The 20,599-nt window shown below is 49.2% G+C and overlaps 2 protein-coding genes, 1 long non-coding RNA gene and 1 other non-coding gene across 5 annotated transcripts in view; 1 reads left to right on the top strand and 3 right to left on the bottom strand.

Annotated features, from left to right (window-relative positions):
* Positions 1-14,147, bottom strand: part of polr3b (polymerase (RNA) III (DNA directed) polypeptide B) — a 23,649-nt gene extending 9,502 nt beyond the window's left edge. For both annotated transcript variants that reach the window (XR_015107413.1, XM_086163820.1), the window contains exons 1-14: positions 14,002-14,147; positions 9,955-9,987; positions 8,820-8,876; positions 8,685-8,749; positions 8,486-8,561; positions 7,643-7,743; positions 7,408-7,499; positions 7,211-7,328; positions 6,997-7,105; positions 5,730-5,852; positions 1,975-2,091; positions 1,761-1,895; positions 468-629; positions 180-380 (exon numbers count right to left, since the gene is read on the bottom strand). Coding sequence is in view for 1 of the 2 variants with exons in the window: in XM_086163820.1 (XP_086019946.1) it covers positions 180-380; positions 468-629; positions 1,761-1,895; positions 1,975-2,091; positions 5,730-5,852; positions 6,997-7,105; positions 7,211-7,328; positions 7,408-7,499; positions 7,643-7,743; positions 8,486-8,561; positions 8,685-8,749; positions 8,820-8,876; positions 9,955-9,987; positions 14,002-14,073 (1,461 nt within the window). In the remaining variant the exon portion in view is untranslated. The remainder of the gene's footprint in view (positions 1-179; positions 381-467; positions 630-1,760; positions 1,896-1,974; positions 2,092-5,729; positions 5,853-6,996; positions 7,106-7,210; positions 7,329-7,407; positions 7,500-7,642; positions 7,744-8,485; positions 8,562-8,684; positions 8,750-8,819; positions 8,877-9,954; positions 9,988-14,001) is intronic.
* On the bottom strand, positions 10,440-13,029 carry LOC147225240 (uncharacterized). Its single transcript, XR_015107414.1, has 2 exons — positions 11,698-13,029; positions 10,440-11,623 (listed from the first exon to the last, which is right to left on the bottom strand). It is a non-coding gene; the product is annotated as an uncharacterized LOC147225240 (long non-coding RNA).
* Positions 14,148-16,337: 2,190 nt separating the features above from the next.
* On the bottom strand, positions 16,338-16,409 carry trnap-ugg (transfer RNA proline (anticodon UGG)). Its single transcript has one exon. It is a non-coding gene; the product is annotated as a tRNA-Pro (tRNA).
* A 530-nt stretch (positions 16,410-16,939) lies between these two features.
* Positions 16,940-20,589, top strand: setd6 (SET domain containing 6, protein lysine methyltransferase). Its single transcript, XM_086162724.1, has 9 exons — positions 16,940-17,078; positions 17,681-17,767; positions 17,842-17,986; positions 18,066-18,207; positions 18,420-18,614; positions 18,970-19,114; positions 19,203-19,383; positions 19,452-19,576; positions 19,644-20,589. The coding sequence occupies exons 1-9, from the start codon at positions 17,052-17,054 to the stop codon at positions 19,971-19,973; spliced, it is 1,377 nt and encodes a 458-aa protein (XP_086018850.1). The 5' UTR covers positions 16,940-17,051; the 3' UTR covers positions 19,974-20,589.
* The last annotated feature ends 10 nt before the right edge of the window (positions 20,590-20,599 follow it).

Genomic DNA, 20,599 nt, shown 5'->3' with positions numbered 1-20,599 from the left:
GAAAACATCTCTACGGGGTGATTTTCATCCTTATTCCGCAAATATTTCTGATCGCTCTGCTGCTTCCTGGTGTGTCGAGCAGTGTCGTGAACCTGCTGTGTCTTCTGATTGAGCGCATCGAGGTTTTGGACTGCTGCAGGCGCTACATTTACTGAAGGTGTGTGTCGAGTGCGGCTTGCCTCTCCCTCCGGGGTGTCAGACGGGCACAGCATGCCCCACTGCGATGGCTGGAGGGAGCGCGGCCCGCTGACTTTCCTGGTCTTCTCGAACTGCGAGGAGATCCTGGTCATCATGCCCAGAGCCGAGATGTAGGAGAGGCGGGACAAGACCTGCGTGACGCCCTGGCGGTCCATCTTGAACCTCTTCAGGGACCAGTTGCCCTGAGAGGAGAGCGCGCGGGGTCGCTACGAATGTTCTTTATGTGGCTGATGGGATGCACAAACACACACATGCTCTCGCTCACTCACTGTGGAAATGGCGTTGACCATGCCGTTGGTGATTTGATCCTGCCGCATGTGTTTGACCACGTCGAACTGGGCGGCCCGCTGCTTGGGGATGATCTGGTCCGCGATTTTCTTCAGCTCCGAGTTGAACTTCTTGAAGAGGTCCTCAAAGAGCAGCGACAGGAGCTGGGGAGGGAGGAGGAAGGAAGACTGGAAGTTTTAGCCCAATCCACGCAGTGCGCGCTCACACACACACACACACACACACATCTGTTTGCGTCTCTAATCAACCCGACAGTGGGTTTACAGTCAGATTTAATAACCAGGTGTGCTGTCTCACTGATAAGCCTGACCTGGCCTCGCTCCCAGGGTCCCTGTCCTCCTCCATCAGGCCTGCAGGAGGCAGCCTCTCCCACCCACCCACCTACCCCCACGTCCCACCCCTCCACCCCGTGCATTAGCATACATCAAAACAAACAGGCAGCGCTGCTTGAAATTAATAAAGAAATTAAGCTTCCGTTGCGCAGCCGGGCCAATTAGTTGAATGTCAGCGAACCATAATTGGAGAGTGAGGAGATTGCGGGCGTTGTTAGTGTGTAAGCCCCTATTGAAAGCGGGCTGTGTGCCCCCTCCTCCTCCCATCTCCTGCTCCTTCTACAGAGCAGGTCTGGGGGGGGGAAATTAAAGGCCTTAAGACAGCAGTAATTACATTATCAGAGCCGGGCCTGCGGATTAGCTCAATCGCTGCAGTCAAGGCAGCAGTTCTATTGTCACAGTGCTGAAAAATCCCCATGCCTCCACAGCTTTGGGATTTCAGTGCCACCGCATATCTCTCCCCCTGACAAAGCCAGGCTGAAATGCAGAGGGAGGGCTTGGGGAGGAGGGGGGGGGCAAAACAAAACCGGGAAAAACAAAGCGGAGGGGAAAAATAATGAGGGCTTATTAAAAGAAAGTGGTGAGAACAAAGATGCAGGTGAGAGATCAGGCCTTGCGCCGCCTCTGCCCTCCGGTCCAACGCTGTGATCTGCACACAGCCAGGCTTACACACACACACACACACACACACACACACACACACACACACACACACACACACACACACACACACACACACACACACACACACACACGGCGCTCTGCTAGCAAAGAAAAAGACAAACACCTCCGAGACTGAAATGAATGAGTGAATACACAGTGACAAATGAAAGAAGGCGATCAATTATCAAGAGCACGTCGCCATGGCAACCGCATTCTACAAGTCAACCCGGCGTTGTCATGCAGCGGCACAATTGCCGCATCCGGTGCGGAGGGGCTCACCTGCCCGGCCAACTCCAGGCGCTTGTTGCCGTAGTAATCCCGGTCGTCCACCTTGTTGTCCCCCTGAGCCAGGATCACCCTGCGCACCATCACAGCCAGGTAGATACACTTGGCCCGGAAATTAAACTCCTTGACCTGAGGGGCGAGTGGAAGACACCTTCACATCCAGTGTGTGTCTGTGTGTGTGTGTTCAGGAGCGTCTCCAGTTACGTACGGGAACATGAGTGAGAATAAGAGATGCTAACAGCTCCCTGGCCTCCTCCATCTTGGTCTTCTTGGGTCCTCCCCACATGCGCTGCCGCCGCACCTTGTTCCCGAGATACCGGAGGGCCTGAAACACAACGCGGAAAAAAAACGTGGGGATTAGCCTTTATGCAACATTAACTGGGAAAACTGATGCACATAAAGATTTTTACATTCAGGAGACAAATGGGTAAACTTAAGCAAAATAGGCAATCTGCACCGACACAGGAATGAGTGTACATTGTATGAAGCGCTTGCGTTCGTGGACGGGTGTGTGCATTCATGTACTCGTCTTTCTGCGGCAGAGTTTTGGGATCTGGAGGCCTGGAGCTTCACAGGTGTGCTCCAGGGAGAGGTAAGGTCGTCCGAATGCTGTCCTGCACTTTACGCTTCTGCTTCCTTCTGAAAGCCCCAGAGGATCCCATGACCCAGACAATACAGGATGAGCTGAATAAGGGCGAGAGTTCATACTTAAATACAGTGCAAACTAAAAAAAAAAAAAAAAAAGTATCTTCCTAGCCAAATTATTTGCGGCCCGCAAGGTGGTTCCATCAGATTAAGTGGTCCGGCCCACTTGACATCTAACTAGGCCGTATGTGGCCTGCGATGAGAAATGAGTTTGACACTCCTGCTATAGACCATTAAAATTAATAGTACTGCCATCTCCGTTCACATCATTTAAAAGGTCGTGCAGCGAGAACTCAACTTTTAACACTGCGATCTGATTTAATCCGTCTCATCAAGGCTAGATTTAGAAAGGCAAATATTTGACTGTACAACGTGCCCGTCCACAACCACAGGGTTTCAGGTTTGCGTGACGTTAAGTGAATCACCCACACACACACACACACACACACCTGAGTCAGTGCTGCTCGGAGGCTCTTTACAGGACTGTGGAGGAGGTCAGAGGTCAATGAGGCTCGAGATTTTGGCCAAGGCCACCCACCCTGCACCCCAAAATGCATGAATACACTAGAACAGGGGTGGACAAACGTTTTGGCTCAGGGACCCCATTGACTTTTAAAATTTGACAGATGGGCCGGGTCAGCACAAGATACGATACATATAAAAAAAAAAAAAAAAGCATTTGTAAACGGTACATATCAGACTCATCTGACATTTGCTTTGAAAGTAAAACCAGCTTGGTTTTGAAGGCTCTGGCATTTGCCTGCATTTCATGACAAACCAGTTTTTCCCTCGTAGCTTCATGTCTGACTCATTCATGTGTGTCAGTAAGTTCACAGTAAAGGTTATTTTCAACTTTTTTTGAGCCGTGGCACATTTTTTACATTTACAAAATCCTGGGGCACACTACCAACCAAAATGACACTCACTCAGTACATATAATACCTACAATTAATAATATCGTTTTTAATGCATTTATACTCAGTGTGAAACCTGGGTCTCTTTCTATGAACACACAATGGATATCCTGGCGGTGACGGTAGAAAGACACACGCGAAGCTCTTGCTCAAGCTTTACAAACTGGAAGTATTCATGTTTCTACCACAGGTTGGGACTTCTTTGATTTAGCTACAAGATCAGCAACAAGGTAGCTAGCTTTGAGGGCTCTCACGTTAACCTTTGTGGTTTTTCTCCAAAAAATGACCCCTTTCTCATGAATTGTACATAAGTGTACAAAATAGTCTATCGTCTTGTTTTGAACGGAAGGTTGTTTTGTTCGGAGATGGGGTTTAAGCTTGCTTGGCACCATGTCGCTATTGGATATGTTCTCACCACACACCAAGCGTAGCAGAGTTGGTGCCATTGCATCCCTGGCACTGTTCCCTCTAAGCCGCGTGTTTGCGCAATCGTGCACTACTCCAGCGTTCTCAATGCACAGCAAATCTATGCTGCGCAGAAAATAAAATCCGAGCTGAACTGTAAATGAAATAAATGTGTTTAATTTATTTACAGTTCAGCTTTGTCGTGCGCGGAGAACGCTGGAGCAGTGCGCGATTGCGCAAACGCTCGGCTTAGAGAGAACAGCGATCCCCGGTAAAAGTGAATCCAAATGAAAGATAGCTTTCGCCCTCGAGCTCACCGACTTTTCTTTTTTCTTTTGTCCATCTCCATCACTGTAGCTCGCCCGTCTTGCTGCGATCCCAAACTGCCACTGTAGCGCAGCACTAACGCTAACATTGACCTCTACGTCATCGCGACACACTGGTTGAAAATCACCGGGCTAAATCACAAACCCGATCTGTGTCATTCAGCTCAGTAAAATTCTCAAGTAGCTCAAAAAATGAAATAACCTCCTGTTTGAGCGGACACATTCATAGATCCAATCATTCACATCAAATATGAATTCTGTACCGATCTTTGGCGGGCCGGATTAAAAAGACCAGCGGGCCGGATGTGGCCCGCGGGCCGCAGTTTGCCCGTCCCTGCAGGTGAACATAAAAACAAACAATAAAACATACTTAAAAGAAACGTCACTGATGTAGATTTCCTCGACATCTGACGTCTCTGGATTTATTAGGCCTAAAAAGATGAGGGATTATTATAGTCTGATAATGTTTCTTCAGTCATTGTGCAGCGACACAATGACCCGGGGACAGCGTGAAAGGGCTGGTGGGCGCAGGAACATGTGGGACTGGTTGCTAGGCAGCAAACGGGTCCCACTAACAACGCGACGGTCATGAAAAACCTTCATCTGCGGATGCTGCACAAACTGTTAACCTCTTAAACAACCCATTAAACCTGAGCTGACGAGACCGCCATGGACCGCCTTCCCAGGTCAATTTCAGATTTTCAGAGATACTCATTGAGTCCGCTTGCTGAAGAGAAGATGCAGGTACGATGCGTGCGTGTCAAAAAGCCGACACGACTTGAGCTTTTTTTTTTCCCGTAGGTCAGCCGAAGACGAGGCTGCTGCTCCTCTGAATGAGCGATAAAGATCGCGGACAGCTTCGTTGAGAACATACAGAGACGAGTCATTTTCTCAATGGGACGAGTATTAAGGCCTCATTACTGGCAGAGGCGGTGTTAGCGTTTAACGTCCATGCTGATCGAACACTCCGAGGTGGAGCGGCTGCAGAAGTCGGAGGCCTCAAATGAGTAGAAGTGAGTTCATATCCGACTCGATAGGCGCCTGCAGCTTGATGTCTCCGAACCAAACACTCCTTTCCATCCCTCCATCCATCTGCCTGCCTGAGCACAAAGCCTTCTGCAGGGTGTGAGCGCTCAAACCCCTCGCAGACACCATTACCCCGAAGGAGAGGTGATAATCTTCAACCCTGCCCAACCAGCAGGTGGCAGGAGACTGCATTTCCAAGCTGTTGAAGCAGAGAACATCAACACGGGCTTGTCTTCGCCCGTCGGTTGGAGCAAACGTAATGATTACCGTCCAATGTAAGGGTGACGGCCGTTTGCTATGCGAGGACGACTGGAGGTTGTGAGCTGAGGGAGCTCCTGCCCGCTGGACACTCCAGGAGAAGACGCAGATCCAACATCTGCTGGACCCCGAGGGTTCAGGGAAACCCGGGTCTCCTTAGGTCTTTTCAAAGACGGCTTTTGACAGAAACCTCTGATTTCGATAGGTGTTTGAATCATCATGTGTTCTCCTAAATGTGATCTTTGCAGCTACTGACATGCACCTCAATCCGACCGCTAAGCTGCCGGAGGTACAAAAGTGCCCTCCGGAGGCCAGCGGTGGTCATTACAAGTGTTGATGGTTCAACATTTCAGTCCCGGGTGTTTTGAGAACGGGGAACTCGGATATACCTGCGTCTGCGTGAAGATCTGGGCCTTCTGACACTCCTCCAGGCTGGGTGCGAAGCTGGCCATGACGTGCTCCTCCGTCCCGATCATCTGCACGATCTCCTGGTCGCTCTCCACGCCCATGCCCTGCGTGAACAACAGGTTACTGGACGGAGTACGGAGGAGAGGCTGCCGTGGGAGGATTTGTGGAGGGACAACAAAAGCGGATGAAGAGCTCAGAGCCGAGGTGAAGGTACACAGACATTTGGAGATCAGGAGTTAGGAGTGTGTGTGTGTGTGTGCATGCACGGAGGTCACAGGGTGCTCTGACATTTGCTTATGGTAATGTGAGGCTGTGGGAACTGAGCTGCTGCTCATACTGCACTGGGTCTGATGGTTATGTCTGCAGCAGCGGACACACACACACACACACACACACACACACACACACACACACACAGGGTACATTATAGGCAACGTCCGCTTACTTTGCAAATCTATTCACAATTTCATCTAAAGGGCCTCAAACTATGACGTGTTCAGTGGTTTAGGGGAGGCGAGAAGGGTTTTCACTGCAGCGCTGAGCAATCCAGCGGGTCAGTGGCGGGGTCTCTGCGCCTCCCGCTCCATTTACCTCCGACACAGACTCGACCTTCAAGTACCAAACTCAAACACCGTCAGACAGGTCAACACCGTCAGCATCACACCACGGACAGACCGCAGAAGGTCAGTGTCAGTGTGTTACCCCATGGTTACCGCGACAACCCCCCCTCCCCCACCTCACTTTGGTGCTGACACTCAAGCGATTGCTTCTCAAGTGAGGGGCAGAGACATAAGAGAACTCCTCGGCTCACATGTTAAAAGGAAGCATGAACATTAGATGGAGCCTCTGCAAGTCCGAGTGTGTTATTCATTTATCCATCCGTCAATCATACGGCTTACTCTGCATTCACTGGAACTGATCCCAGCTGACATGAACTGGTCATGCTACCATTTGCACGTCTGGACAATTTCGTGTCTACTTTGAACCTCAGTCCAATAGTAATAGTGTGGAGACTCCACACAGAAAGGCCTCCCTGTGAGAATCCAACCAGGGGACTTCCTAGCTGTGAGGAGGAAGCGCTAACTGCTGCACCGCTGTGCTGACCAGCAAACGTAATAAAAACGAGTGGAGATATTTCATGCAAAAATGCTCAAAATTGAAACAAAGCTGTTCCCCGTCTCTGCGGGAGTGACGGCTTTGGATCGACCATCTTCTTGCTCCGGGCTCGGGGATTCTCCGGAAGCAAACCTTAAATATGATGGCGATGGGGGCGTCCTCCGACAGCGTGTTGTGCTTCAGGTAGAATCGGCCCTGTTTGACGATGATGTTGGTCCTGCTCTTCTTCTCATGGGTGGAGCTGCGTTTTAAAAGACATAACAAGCTCAGGACGAGAGCTCCCGTCAATCCGTCTGCCTCTCGGATGAGCGGACGGCCCGGGCGGGGGCCGCACTCTGAACCTGACCTGGTGACCGAGGCTCCCACGGCCCCCTTCCTGTCCTGCTCCACGATGATCCGATTCTTCGACAGCTGCTCCTGGATCAGGATGACCTTCTCCTGGCCTTTGACGATGAAGTAACCACCTGGGAAGGGAGGAAAAACAAATGAAGCGCCTCCGTCCTGCACGATGGGGTGACACGGGAGACGTTCGCCGCTCAGCACCTGGATCCAGCGGGCATTCGTTCAGCTTCGCAAATTCCATGGGCGTCTTTCCCGTGAGAACGCAGTTGGAGCTCCGTAGCATGATCGGCATCCTGGGAAACAGTTGGACAGTTCAACGGAGAATTCTTCAGAACAAAGAATGCTGTGGCACAACTGCATGGAGGGGAGCCAGGAATCCATTTTTGACCCGTTAATCTCCACAGAGGACGCCAACGCACGAGCTAAGAGGCCTCACCTTCCGATGGGCAGGGCGTTGCGGATGATTCTCTGACTGCCGCGGGTGTACTCGATGTCCACGGTGATGGGCGCGGAGTAGGTCATGTCTCTGAGGCGACACTGGGCGTTCAAATCAAAACATATGAACGAACCGGTTTCAATTAATGCTTTGAGGGCATTTATGCGCCGGTGTGTCACAGCTGTTGTCCCCCTGGAGCTAAAATCAACCAAAAGCACCAGGAGACTGATGGAACACCACAGGTCTTCGACCGGAGATATTCATTAGTCTAGAAACTGCACTTCTTTAATTCTAATTTATTATCAGGGCGAGAAGTGGGTTCATCCTGGTCCATGCAGACAGGCAAACATTCACTTTCTCATTCACGTCCGGATAACCTAAGTTCGCTGATGCCCCAGATCAGGTTGGCAGCAAGTTAGGCTATGCAGTGTGTGTACGTTTGTGTGTCTTTGTCCAAAAAAAAACAAAAAAAAAAAAACTCACTAACCCAAACTTACTGTTCTGTATATTTCCTGTGCATCGTGTATTTGCAAGTGTATTTGCAGTCCCTATGTCCTCTATTGTAAGTCGCTTTGGATAAAAGCGTCTGCCAAATGCAATGTAATGTAGTGTAAAAGTTCTCCGATGAACTTAGAGGATAACATGGAGGCTCCACTCAGGAAGGCCTCCTGTGTCCTGAGTCCGACCGTGGACCTCCTTGCTATGAGGCTGAAGCTCTAACCACTGCTCCCCCATGCCCTCCTCAGAGGGTTGAGTGAAGATCCACTCTAAAACGTCTGTCGTAGCAAACGATGAGCAGCAAACATGCCTCCTCGCTCCTCGCTGTGCTCCCACAGGACTCACCTCGTGAGGAGAGACGGGTCGAGTCACGTTGAAGCTCTCTTCAACATCCGGCATGCCGACGTAGATGTTAAGGTATCTGAGAGAATCACATGGAAACCCGGTGAAGCCCTCCGAAAGGACATCTGCTCGGCGACACGGCCCGCATTTCTGGTCTCCATAAGCGGGGCCGGAGAAGATGCCGAAAAGGCACGGGACCTACTTGATGTACCACATTGGATCGGCGTCACTCGTTATCTTCTCGTTTGCTTTCATGATTTTCTTAATCTAGAAAAACAGAACAGTTAGCCGTGTGTTTTTCCACGATGACTCGGCGCAGCGAGCGGGCCGGCTTTACCTCCACGTTGATGAAGTAGTTGAAGGAGTCGATGTGCTGCTTCACCAGCCCTTTCACCTGGAAGCACATCCACCAACAGGTTAGAGAGGTGAAAAAGCACAAGACTCTGCTAGTTACGAGTCGCTCTACTCGGCGGTTTTTGCTTTACGATGGTAGACTGCGAACAGTTCAACTAGTTCAATGCACTAACCAGTAAGGGACCGACAAGATTGAGGATTCAAAGCGATCGTTGGATGAAATTCTTATTTTGCTGCCCCCAGTGAAGCCAGATAATAACCATATTACTGCAATGGGATGCAAACAGTGCAAAGACACAAAGTGTATTAGCAGGATGTGCACGTTGAAGGACACAGTGGCGCACTCAGGATGGGACGTTGAGAAGGAGCGGGTCGACATCTTGAGAACAACTTTTGGCGCAAACGGTCAGCAGAGCGCAGCACAGGAGCGAATGGTCAGGAGCATCTGACGGTCCTGAGGTAGGACTTGGTAGTTCAGGAGTCTGAAGAGTCCGGGAGGAACGGGTTCTTCGGTCCTGGTGTTCTACGTTTCACAGTTCTGGACCTTTGGCTGAAGGGTGGAGTGTGAACGGTCCGAGCTGCGGGCCTTGGGGGTGGAGGCTCCCTGTGGACTCGGCAGGGGGAAGATACTCTGCAGAGAACGCAGCAGAGATCAGGTGATCTTCTCTTCTGTGGTCTTCACCAGCGCTGAACTGCACGGATGCAGAAGTTGGCAAGGATTTTAGGAGACCAGCCAAGCCTCCTCAGAAGGCACAGCCACTGTTGAGCCCTCTTCACCTTCTGGCGGTGTTGAGGGACAAGGTGGGGATTTCAAACTGCTCAGCCTCTCATCTTCAAGACCTGGGATGAACAGCGGGCCTCACGTCCACTATCATCTCCTCAGTCTTGTCCGTGATGAGGGCGAGGGTGTTGTCCTCTCAGCGGACTGGCCGCCCTTATCCTCCTCATGGTGTTCAGACAGTTGCTCATTATTTATTGTTTTGTCTGGACTAACTTCCTCAGTTCTCTTCTACCAACGCCCACTCAAACTATCTGGCCTGTTGTGGACAGCAGAGTAGGGGGACGGGTTACCCGACTGTGGGAAGGACAATAAAAGTTTGAAATCTGTGTTTGGTTACCTTCAGGAAGGCTGGCAGTAGCTTCCATTTCTCCTGCAGAGTAGAAGAAGCAGACATTTCACTCAAGACAATCTTACAGACAGAAAGCAAAGGAAGATAAAGCAGGTTAAGGCTTTCCCACGTTTTCTCAAACTGAAAAGACAGACAGATCTGATTCAATGCAGTTGGACCGGAGGATTTTTACATCCTCTTTTTTTGCAGTTCATTGAATTCTGTTGGGTTTCAGTCACATGGTGATGTAAAAGTATTACATTCCTGAAAAGTTGTTTGCACATCCAGCCTGGATCTGCACACATTTCTATTATCATTCCATCCCAGACACTCTTATTTTAATGTACATCTATTCTATTTTAAGATTTGATCAAGAGAGACATTTTGTGTCTTAAAGAGAGGGGATTTTGTTGGATAACTTATCTTTCCTCACCGGGGAGGCAGACTTTAAATACGATATTGTGGTGCTGCAAGGAAGGATGGCGGAGCCGTGGACAAGTTCAAACTTTATTTAACAAGAACCAACAACAACTGACTGTGAACTTACATGGGGCCACAAACCCCCTCAACCTAAACCATGTCCCCAAGCCCCTAGTCCTGTGGGGTGAGAGGCCACGTCCATAAGTGTCCACCACACAACCCCCCGAACACCCAGAAGGGACTCCTGAAACAAACTTGTCCCTAATGGGCCGTCCATCTGCATTATTCAAACCGCGAAAGTCACCACAGTGACGCCACCACAACCCATCGGCTCTGGGAACCATGTGGACTGGGGAGTCCCAAGGGCTGTTGGACCGTCCCAAGATGCTCCATGGTGGCAAACTCCTCCTTAGCTGTGGCCACTTTACTCGTGTCAAGGCGCAGCGGCCGTGCCAAACCGTGGGGATAAAGTGCTTGACACCGTTTCGTAGACGCGGTGGAAAAGGCGGCTGTAGTGCGCGACGGGAAATCCGCTAGCAAACATTGGTGCACATCCCCTGATGCTAAAAAGTTAGCATGTGCTAACCACTCAACACCCCGTCACATACGGAAAAGTGTCCAGTGTCCAGTCGCGTGCTGATGATGGGGACCGTGATGGCAGCGATTACAAAATCCCACTCAAAATAGTGGCCGTGAAAACAGTCCCACGTCGTCTCCGGACGGTCACTTCGGCCACCGTGGCTGAATCCACGTCCCCTGTCACCGACAGCGGGGGCTCCGAAGTCACGCACTGGACGGCTACCAGCCCGGTAGTTAGCAGGTCGTCGGCGGCGTCCTCAGCCAGACCCTGGCAGTCACCGGTGACCAGATACCGGGAGTTAGCCAAAGACGCATGCGCTGGAGGCGGGAGCTGGCGCAGGAAGACGTGCGGGAAAAGGAAACCACCTTTGTCCGATCCACGCAGCCACAGCATGTTGTCCATCAAGTCCACGGCAGTCCCGTCGCCCAAACCGGACAGAAGTCCACGGCAGACAGACTCCGGAGCAGAAGCTGTTTGAAGCCGGTGTATTTACCGTGTCGCGTTGAGTTGCGAAACAGCTATTAGACTCGCCTCGTGGGCCGCCGGTCCAGCGCAGTTACGATGAGGAAGTACCTGCCGTCGTCTGACACAATTCCACGTGGGTGAAAAACCACGTCGATATGCTGGAACCAGGAGATGGACAGGGGGATCGGTGTGGCGTCTGCAGCGATCCGGACTCTGTCGTGGTGAAGAAAGAGCTGAGCCAAAAGGCCAAGCTCTATTTATCAGTCGATCTACATTCCCAAACTCACCTGTGGTCACGAAATGTGGGTAGTGACCGAAAGAACGAGATCGCGGATACAACTGGGCGAAATGAGTTTCCAGGAGAGACTACGTCTCCAGGCAGGCCTGGGAAGGCCTCTTATCTTGTTTCTCCCACCCTGCTAGAATGAGCAACATGAAAGTGCGACATAAAACATATCACACGATGGTCACATAGAAAAGGAGTGTTTTACCATCCTCTTATTCTTTCTTTCCTTCAGCTAGTCCACCTCCTCAATCAAACCATCTCCTCTGCATTCTCTTCTCCCACACCAACTAACTTAATGTCCTCTTTCATTACGTCCACAAATCTTTTCTTTGGTCTTCTTCTAGTCCTCCTGCCTGGCTGCTCTAGCCAGCATCCTTCTACCCAGATCTTTTCCACCACCTCCTCTGTCCATGTCCAAACCATCTCATCATACTTCTCTCCAGAACATCTAACATGTGTCGTCCTTCTGATGGACTCATTCCTGATCCTCTCCATCCTTCTCACTCCCAAAGAGAACCTCCACATCTTCATCTCTGCTACCCCCAGCTCTGCTTCCTGTCTCCTCTCCATCACCACTGCCACTTTTACCTTTTCTCCAGCCGTTCCAACCCGTTTCTTCACCTCTTTTCCGACCCGGCAATTGATCTGGGCCCAAAGTACTTACGATCCTGCACCTTCTTTATCTCCAGTCCCTGTAGCCTCACTGCTCCATTTGGGTTCCTCTCATTCAAACACAGTTCAGAATAGGCATACAACAACAAATCATTCAAAAATGATAAAAAATGTGTTTATAGAGCACTTTCCATTGAAGTGCTATAGAAATGAGAAGAGATAAGGCTCCTTCTAGGAGGCCGGGTTGCACTGCCAGAACCCCGGGACCGTAAAGGCCGCAGCAAGAACGGCCGGCTGTGGGAGACGGGGCGACATGTCAGACCTGTCCAGATCAGGGTCGCCAATGCGGTGTGAGAAGGACGGATTGCGGAGACAAAGGCTAGTTTCAACTTTATTCTTCTAACACCGATACCAAACTGAAGGTCAACTTCCTTCGACCATAATGCCCCTGACCTAAACCACGGCCCCAGCCCGTCGTCCCGTGGGGTGAGAGGCCCCTTAGTGTCTCCCACAACGGGAAGGATTTCCCACGTCCGCTAATGTTTTCTTAAACTGAAGAGACGGACAGAAATGATAAAATGTAGCTGGACCGGAGGATTTTAAGTCCTCTTTTCCTGCAATTCATTGAATTCTGTTGGGTTTTGGTCACATGGTAATGTGAAAGTATGTCATTTGTAAATACCGTAATTTCCGGACAACAAGCCGCGACTTATTTCACGTAAACAACGATGCGGCTAATATATATACTTTTTAGGGTGAGGGACGCTAATGAGCTTCACGCTGCTAAAACGTTTATCCTTGTCACATTGGAACGATGAAATGACCGGGAAATTCTGAGTCCGTTCTACTCCGACACCGAAGAAGACGACTTTGACGGTTTTATATCGCAGGAGGAACCCCGAGATAGCGATCGGCTAGCCGGTGCGGCTTATATTGAGGTGCGCTCAGTAGTCCGGAAATTACGGTAGTTATGTTTGCATATCCAGCCTGGACCTGCATACATTTCTGATATTATTCCATCCTCGATATTTCTATTTTAATGTGTCTTTTTCTACTTTGAAATTCGTTAAAGAGAGACATTTTGAAATAATCACTTTCATGTCTTAAAGGGACAGGATTGTGTTGGATAACATTTCTTTCCTTACCGGGGAGGCAGACTTTGAATATGATATATATTAAGGTATCTTGGAGTAAAAATTGCTGTATAATTTTAGTATCTGGAGGGGGAGAGAAGCATCATCTTCACTGGAAATCGAAATTCAGACACCCTGATGAAGACCTGCTACCAACACCTCCAGTTTTCCTCTCACTGTCACCATTCGGGGCTCAACTTTATTTTTACATTATTGTTTATGTAAGACATCTGTCTGGACTTGTTCCTGTTAGTTGTAAGCAGAATAGATGCCTTGGACTCTTATATTGAAGCCTTAACTGAGAGCGGAAATGTGGTATGAGGTGATTACTGGACAGAGATGGTGTGAAGACGGGGAAAAAATAAAGTTGAAAACATTTCTCGAGAAAAACTGGACGTCTTGGCGTTTGTTGTTTTGTATTAATACGCATTATACACCACTTTCAAGAGCCTTCGGTCACATTTACACCGCGAAAAGGCGTCTTCTACGCCGCCCAACCCCACGCTGCAAACACCCGCCAAAATTGGTCTGTGGGTTCATTTCCCCGGAAAACCACTCACCGCCACGGAGTCCACGGGAGCCGCCAGCTCCTGCGGACTCAGGTCGCAGAAATCCCCTCCAATGGGGTCCATGTCAAGCTCTGCTGTCCGACGTCCGGACGTCAAACGGCAGCCATGCCTTCAGGAGCGTTGCCGGGGACCGGAAGTCGGTGCGTCGGCTTAAAGCGTCCGGGTAGAAATGAGCGGATAGATAGTTCCGCCTGCGGGATTTTTATTTTTTATTTTTATTTTTTATTTTCATTGAGCACATATAGTATAAACAGACAATACATATGTACAAACATGGTTGTATAGAATCGAATGCCATTTTTCCGAGTTTTTTTTTACATAAATAGTATAAACAGATACACATATCGATGGCTGGAATGCAAAACCTCCTATTTGCAAATTTCTTGATTTGGGGTTTTTGCATTTAATGGTGAGAAATGGATGGCTCCACATTTTCAGTGTATCTGCAAGATAATCCTGCCCTGTCTTTTGACATAAACTCCTATGTGAATGATGTAGCAGAAAAAATTAGGACAAAAACACTTATCTGCATTGTCAGTGGTAAAAATACATGCTATTTATTTTTAAATTATAACATAGAAATATAGTCTGTGAACAGTAGAATATTCTTGAATATATTTAACAAAGACCATACTATAATCAAATGAAATGTTTTTTTTCATTTCCTGAAAAAAGTGTGTTTTTCAGATAGGAGGTTTAGCATTCCAGCTATCGATATGTACAAATAAACATGGCAAGGTAAAATCAAATGTCAATGAAACAACCGGGGATGAGGAAGTAAAGGACATAAGGACATTCCTTCTGTATGTAATCACCTAACTGTACAAGTTAACAGTGTTCAAGGTATGTGAGAAATGTGTAATTTCAGACAAAAAAGAAAGTAAAAGCAAATAAATAAATAAATAAATAAATAAATAAATAACCATAAATAACTTGCAAGGGGAATATAATATATATTTAACTTGGTGGTACACAAGGAATCGCAGACATCAAAGTGTATATTTTTTGTTTTTTGGATTTTTCCATTAGTTTTAAGGATTTTTTTATATAATTAAAAATTGGTTGTAAAGAACGTGAAATTGGGCCTGCGGAAACTTGATTGCAAGACTGAATCCGCAGCCCCATTTCACCCTGTCGTGGCCAAAGGAGACATTTTCTTCCCAGAACAAAACAAAGATGGTTGCTCGGAAAAAATTTTGATTTATATTGTTGTTTAGTTCGGGTTGTGTAATTCTCACCCCTACTGTTAGATGATGTCCATTATTATCCCTGATGTTGTTGTTCTCCCTGTCTTTTTATTCGTGGATGTCTTGCTATCTTTTGTCTTCTAATGTCTCTGTATTTTTATTTATATTCATATTTATTTTATTTTTGTTCCAAGAGCCAGCTTCTGCAGCCAAGGATCGGCATGTCAAGGTCCCCCGACTGACCCCCTTGGCCCTTCCTGTGGGTGGTGAGCCCAAGGGAAGAGGGGCCCATGTCGTTGCTACAGGCTGTGCCCGGCCAAACCCCATTGGTAAAGGCCCGGCCACTGGGCACTTGCCGTCAAACCCCGTCCCCGGGCCTGGCTCCAAAGGTGGCCTTGATGACCCGCGCTCAAGCAAGGGAAAGCTGGGTCCAATGATTTTCTTCTTCATGGGAGGTCTTCTGAGCCACACTTTTTCTGGTCCCTCACCTGGGACCTGTTTGCCTTGGTTGACCCTTCTAGGGGTATAAAGTCCCGACAACATAGCTCCCAGGATCGCTGGGACACGCAAACCTGTCCACCACGGTAAGGTGGAAGCTCACGGAGGGGTATGCCCACTCCGGGTCAGGGAAGAGGTCCTGCCCTGGGTGGAGGAGTTCAAGTATCTCGGGATCTTCTCCACGAGTGAGGAAATGTTTCTGAGATGGCTATTTGGTTGAGTGATTACTTCTGACTTCCGACTAGTGGTACTTCGGATCTTCAGTGACTGAATTGCACTTCTTGTAAGTCGCTTTGGATAAAAGTGTCTGCCAAATGACTGCAATGTAAAAAAATGTCTCTAAAATCCATGGTGCAGGAGTAAAAAATATCTATATGTAAAAATATACGTATTTAGGGATTATTTAGATCATTCAGGGTGAACAGGCCTGCACGGATGCCAGTGACCCTCATGTCCAGCTCTCATCTAGCGCAACATCGACCCCCAGCGGGTGACAAGGGATCTGCACCAGTCTGATCGCAATGCAGAACACGATATTTCATAATGGCATCACAATTTCATCAGAGTTTAAAAATAAGCATCGGAAAAATTTGATGCACATGCAAAAAGCGCAGGATTTGTTCCTGAGAGATTTGAAAAGGAGGGCTCGTCCGGGATTTGAACCCGGGACCTCTCGCACCCAAAGCGAGAATCATACCCCTAGACCAACGAGCCACGCTAAAATTGCAGTGCGGGTAATGTTGAAAATGTAATATCAATGGAGAGTGGTGAGTGTTTTTGTTGCAGCCGAGAAATGAAACCCCGCATGAAAACAAGCCGGCGGCTCCTCTGCACGATTTACGACAGGAAAGCACGCATTCAGACCAGCGGAACGCCCCCTATGTTCAAGGAGACGTTTCACCCCCTTGCATGTTTGAATAGGAATTAAAATGCGCATCGATCACTTGTGATCAATAATACTGATTATTTTAATAGTTAAAAGTCACGCATGTACAGTTTTATATCGTACTATGCTACATAATCGTTCAATACTTTACACCCCGCTTTTTGTCTGAACAGGGTGTCATGCCCGCAGAGCGGCTCCTCTCACTTGCATTTTCTGGCCACCGAGTTGACCTGTTTTCGCGTGTGGTCTGAAAATTGGTGTATTGTTTGAGAAGCGTGAAGAAATTGAGCCCGTTTCCACGTGTCACGCGGGGAAACGGGTTTGTTTTGCGCCGAGAACCTCTCCTACGAGGACAAGTTCGGGGGGAAAGTGAACCCATATGCAGAGGGCGAACACGTGGGTGCGCTCCAGCCCTGCTAGCATAACAATTCCGCTAGCACGTTTCCCGCCCGCCAGAGAAAGTCCACGCAATGGCAACTCAAGCGAAACGATCGAAGGTTAGAAATTCATTTATTTTGATGGGAATATCATCGCCCGACAGTTTAACAACGTGTACTCCCACGTGGGAACACGCTAGCCTGCACTGGCGCGTCTCGGAGATCAGCTAGCCTGACGCCGCTGTATGGTTCGGGATGGTTAACCCACGTCAGGTGGAACTCAAGGGGTGTTTCGGGTTTCCACCGATGTATATCTGTGAGTTTTTCCGGTTTGGAGAGCTTTGTGATAGACCCAGCAGATGTCCATCCACGAGTCTGGTCGTCAGGCAGCGTTTGATTGACAATGCGCTTGTTGCCAAGTGATAGCGTCCTTCCAGGATGGAGGTTTCTCTGATGTGTTTTTACTTGTAAATAAGATCATTGGTTTTTTTTTTAAACATCAAGCAAACTTTCCAAAAGTGTATTTCCTCACTTTTTAAGCCTTCATTTGCCACTAAAAGATGAAAACGCTGCCCTTCCAGTGTGTGTGTGTGGATATGGAGCAGCTGTTCGATGCCCCGCTTTTACTTTCATTGCAAACTGAGGGGAAACATCTGCAGCGTCCATGCATGCAAGATCTTCTGCATGCTGAACCCTCATCCCGGTGACCCTGTGGTTCCCAGGTAGACGGAGGGTCAGATGTCAGTCCCGGGGCCCTGCAGGACTTCCTGCAGTGGTGCAGCAGGGTGGGTCTGGAGCTCAGCAGCAAGGTACGTCGAGAACACCTACCGCGCCACCCGGTCTGGGTCTGCTCGTCATCTGAGGGGGGTTTGCTTCTCCACAGGTGCACGTGAGCAAAGAGGGGACGGTCGCAGAGTACGGGATGCTGGCTAAAGAGAACATCGAGGAGGGGGAAGTTCTGTTCACCATTCCCCGATCGGCTCTTCTTCACCAAGGAACGTCCGAGGTCTCGGCCCTCCTCAAGCAAGGTAGTTTGTTTGTGATCGTCCCGGCGTTCTCCGGAATGCTGCCTTCAAACCCCTCAGTCTGTTCCTCCTTCTCCTGCAGAGAGAGCATCCCTGGAGAGTCCGTCGGGCTGGGTTCCCCTGCTGCTGTCTCTCATGTATGAATACACATCTTCAAAATCGCACTGGAAGCCCTACCTCTCCCTCTGGACCGACTTCAGCACCCTGGACCAGCCTATGTTCTGGTGAGAACACTCCAACCTGGTAGAACAAGGCAGGTTCACCGTTGGTCATCCTGCTCGAGATATAAACAACATCTTCTTCTTCTTGCCTCCATTAAACCCTCACTGCGTCCACTCCGCTCATTAATCCCATTCCGCTATCTTCAAAAATGAACCGGCCGTGTGTTAAATGTTGGGATGTCTCAGCGGTTCCACATGATTATTAATATCCGCAGGTCCAAGGAGGAGCGAGACACACTGCTGAGGGGGACGGGGGTCCCGGAGGCGGCGGACAAAGACCTGGCGAACATCCGGAGGGAATACACCGACGTGGTCCTGCCCTTCATCAGAGGACATCCTGATCACTGGAACCCGGACACACACACTCTGGAACTGTACACACAACTGGTGGCGTTCGTCATGGCCTACAGGTTAATTTAATGAGCATTACATTACATTGCATTTGGCAGACGCTTTTATCCAAAGCGACTTACAATAGAGGGCATAGGGACTGCAAATACACTTGCAAATACACGAGGCACAGGAAATATACAGAACAGTAAGCTTGGGTTAGTGAGGGTTTTTTTTTTTTTTTTTGGACAGAGACACACAAACGTACACACACACACACACTGCATAGCCTAACTTGCTGCCAACCTGATCTGGGGCATCAGCGCAGTAAAAAGCCCTGAAAGAGAAACGTTTTACCTGTTTCTTGAAGGTAGCACACACACACACACACACACACACAGATGAAGTGTGCTTCTACCTACCTTCTCTCTTCAGTTTCCAGGAGCCGCAGGAAGAGGATGAAGATGAGGATGAAGATGAGGACCAAGACGAGGAGGCTCCCAACCCGCCCATGATGGTTCCCATGGCTGACATTCTCAACCACGTCTCCACTCACAACGCGAATCTGGAGTTCAGCCCGGTGAGACGGACGTACCGCCGCTTCATCGGAGGTTCACGTAAATGCGGACGATGTGGTCCTCACACCTCTTCCTCTCTTTCTTCACCAGGACAGTTTGAAGATGGTGTGTGTGCGGGGCATACGGCCGGGGGAAGAGGTGTTCAACACGTACGGCCACCTGGCAAACGGGCAGTTGCTGCACATGTACGGCTTCACTGAGCCGTATCCGAGCAACAGCAACGACACCGCCGACATCCCCGTCACCAATCTCTACAAAGCCGCCACGCAAGGTTGGTTCGGCCGCGTCCAACATGGGTCCTACCCCTGCCCGACCCCGCGTCCTTCCCTCGCCCCGCAGGTGTCCAATCGGACTCGGACCGCGAGCTGATGGAGGAGATGTGGGAGCTGCTGCAAGACAAAGGCGCTTTTGTGTTCGGGACGCAGGGTTGCCTCACAGACTCAGAGCTCCACGCCGTGCTCAAGGTCAGGAATTCTGGATGGCGCTATCTTGGGCTCGGAGAACATCGCTCACGTTTACTTTTCCAATCAGGTGCTGTGCATGTCAAGGGAGGAGCTCTCGGAATTCAAGGAGAACGAAGGATGGGAGGAAGATGAGGACGACCTCGCTTCGGACGCCTTCTCCAACGAGGGTCTCGGAAAGTTAAAGGATCGTTGGAAGCGGCTGATCCACGAAGCGGCTCGTCTGACTGTGGGGTCGTACGGAGACCGGCAGCAGACGGCCGGCGCAGACTGTGATCTGGCAGCGATGGAGGACAAAGCTGCAGTGGGGAGGATGAGCAGGAGGCAGCAGAACGCCCTGCAGGTCCGCCATGGACAGAAGAGTATCCTCTACAGGCTGATGGAGCTTACAAAGACATGAGCGTCTCTTGAAAAGACCTCAGTGACAGCGGTTTCTCTTGTCACCTTTCTCAGCGTTTGATTTCAAGCCCGAGTTTCTATCAAGAGTCCTGATATGCCAAGTGTTTTCCAATTACTCTGTCATTAAATTAAAATTTCAGCCAAGTGCCAAATGGTCAATGATCAGCAACCGGTTGAGTGTCTGACAGTTCTTTACTCATCTCATGTACTCTCTTACTTAGTTCTCTTACTAAGACTGAACACTCAAACAATCTGAAAACCAAAGTGGTCCTCAGTTTACTGGATAGAAGCTAACCGTTTGTGTAGTGAGCTTTGTACTCATGAAAATGCTGGTCTTTGAGGAAACTTCAATCTTACACATCCAGCCGCTCGTATCAAAATGATCTGGATCGGGTTTCAAACATTCACACTTCAGTTAAATGTTAGGATTTTAGAGCCACACAGACACAAATTGTGTCTGTATGATGGTAACAATTCCCCTTTTTCCCCTCATCCTTAAAAACCAAGTAGACCTGATCCCCAAATGTTGTGAAGCCCCATTATTCCCCTTTGTACAGCACTTTGATGGAAAGTGCTCTTAAAGTGTATTTTTATTGAATAAAGCTTGGACGAAAGCTGAGCCCATCT

The sequence above is a fragment of the Fistularia commersonii genome, chromosome 17 (assembly GCF_037954325.1).
Source record: "Fistularia commersonii isolate RoL2024-O1a breed Wild chromosome 17, RoL_Fcom_v1.0, whole genome shotgun sequence".
In the NCBI taxonomy this organism is placed as follows: domain Eukaryota; kingdom Metazoa; phylum Chordata; class Actinopteri; order Syngnathiformes; family Fistulariidae; genus Fistularia; species Fistularia commersonii.
This window is presented reverse-complemented; position numbering and strand designations above follow the sequence as displayed.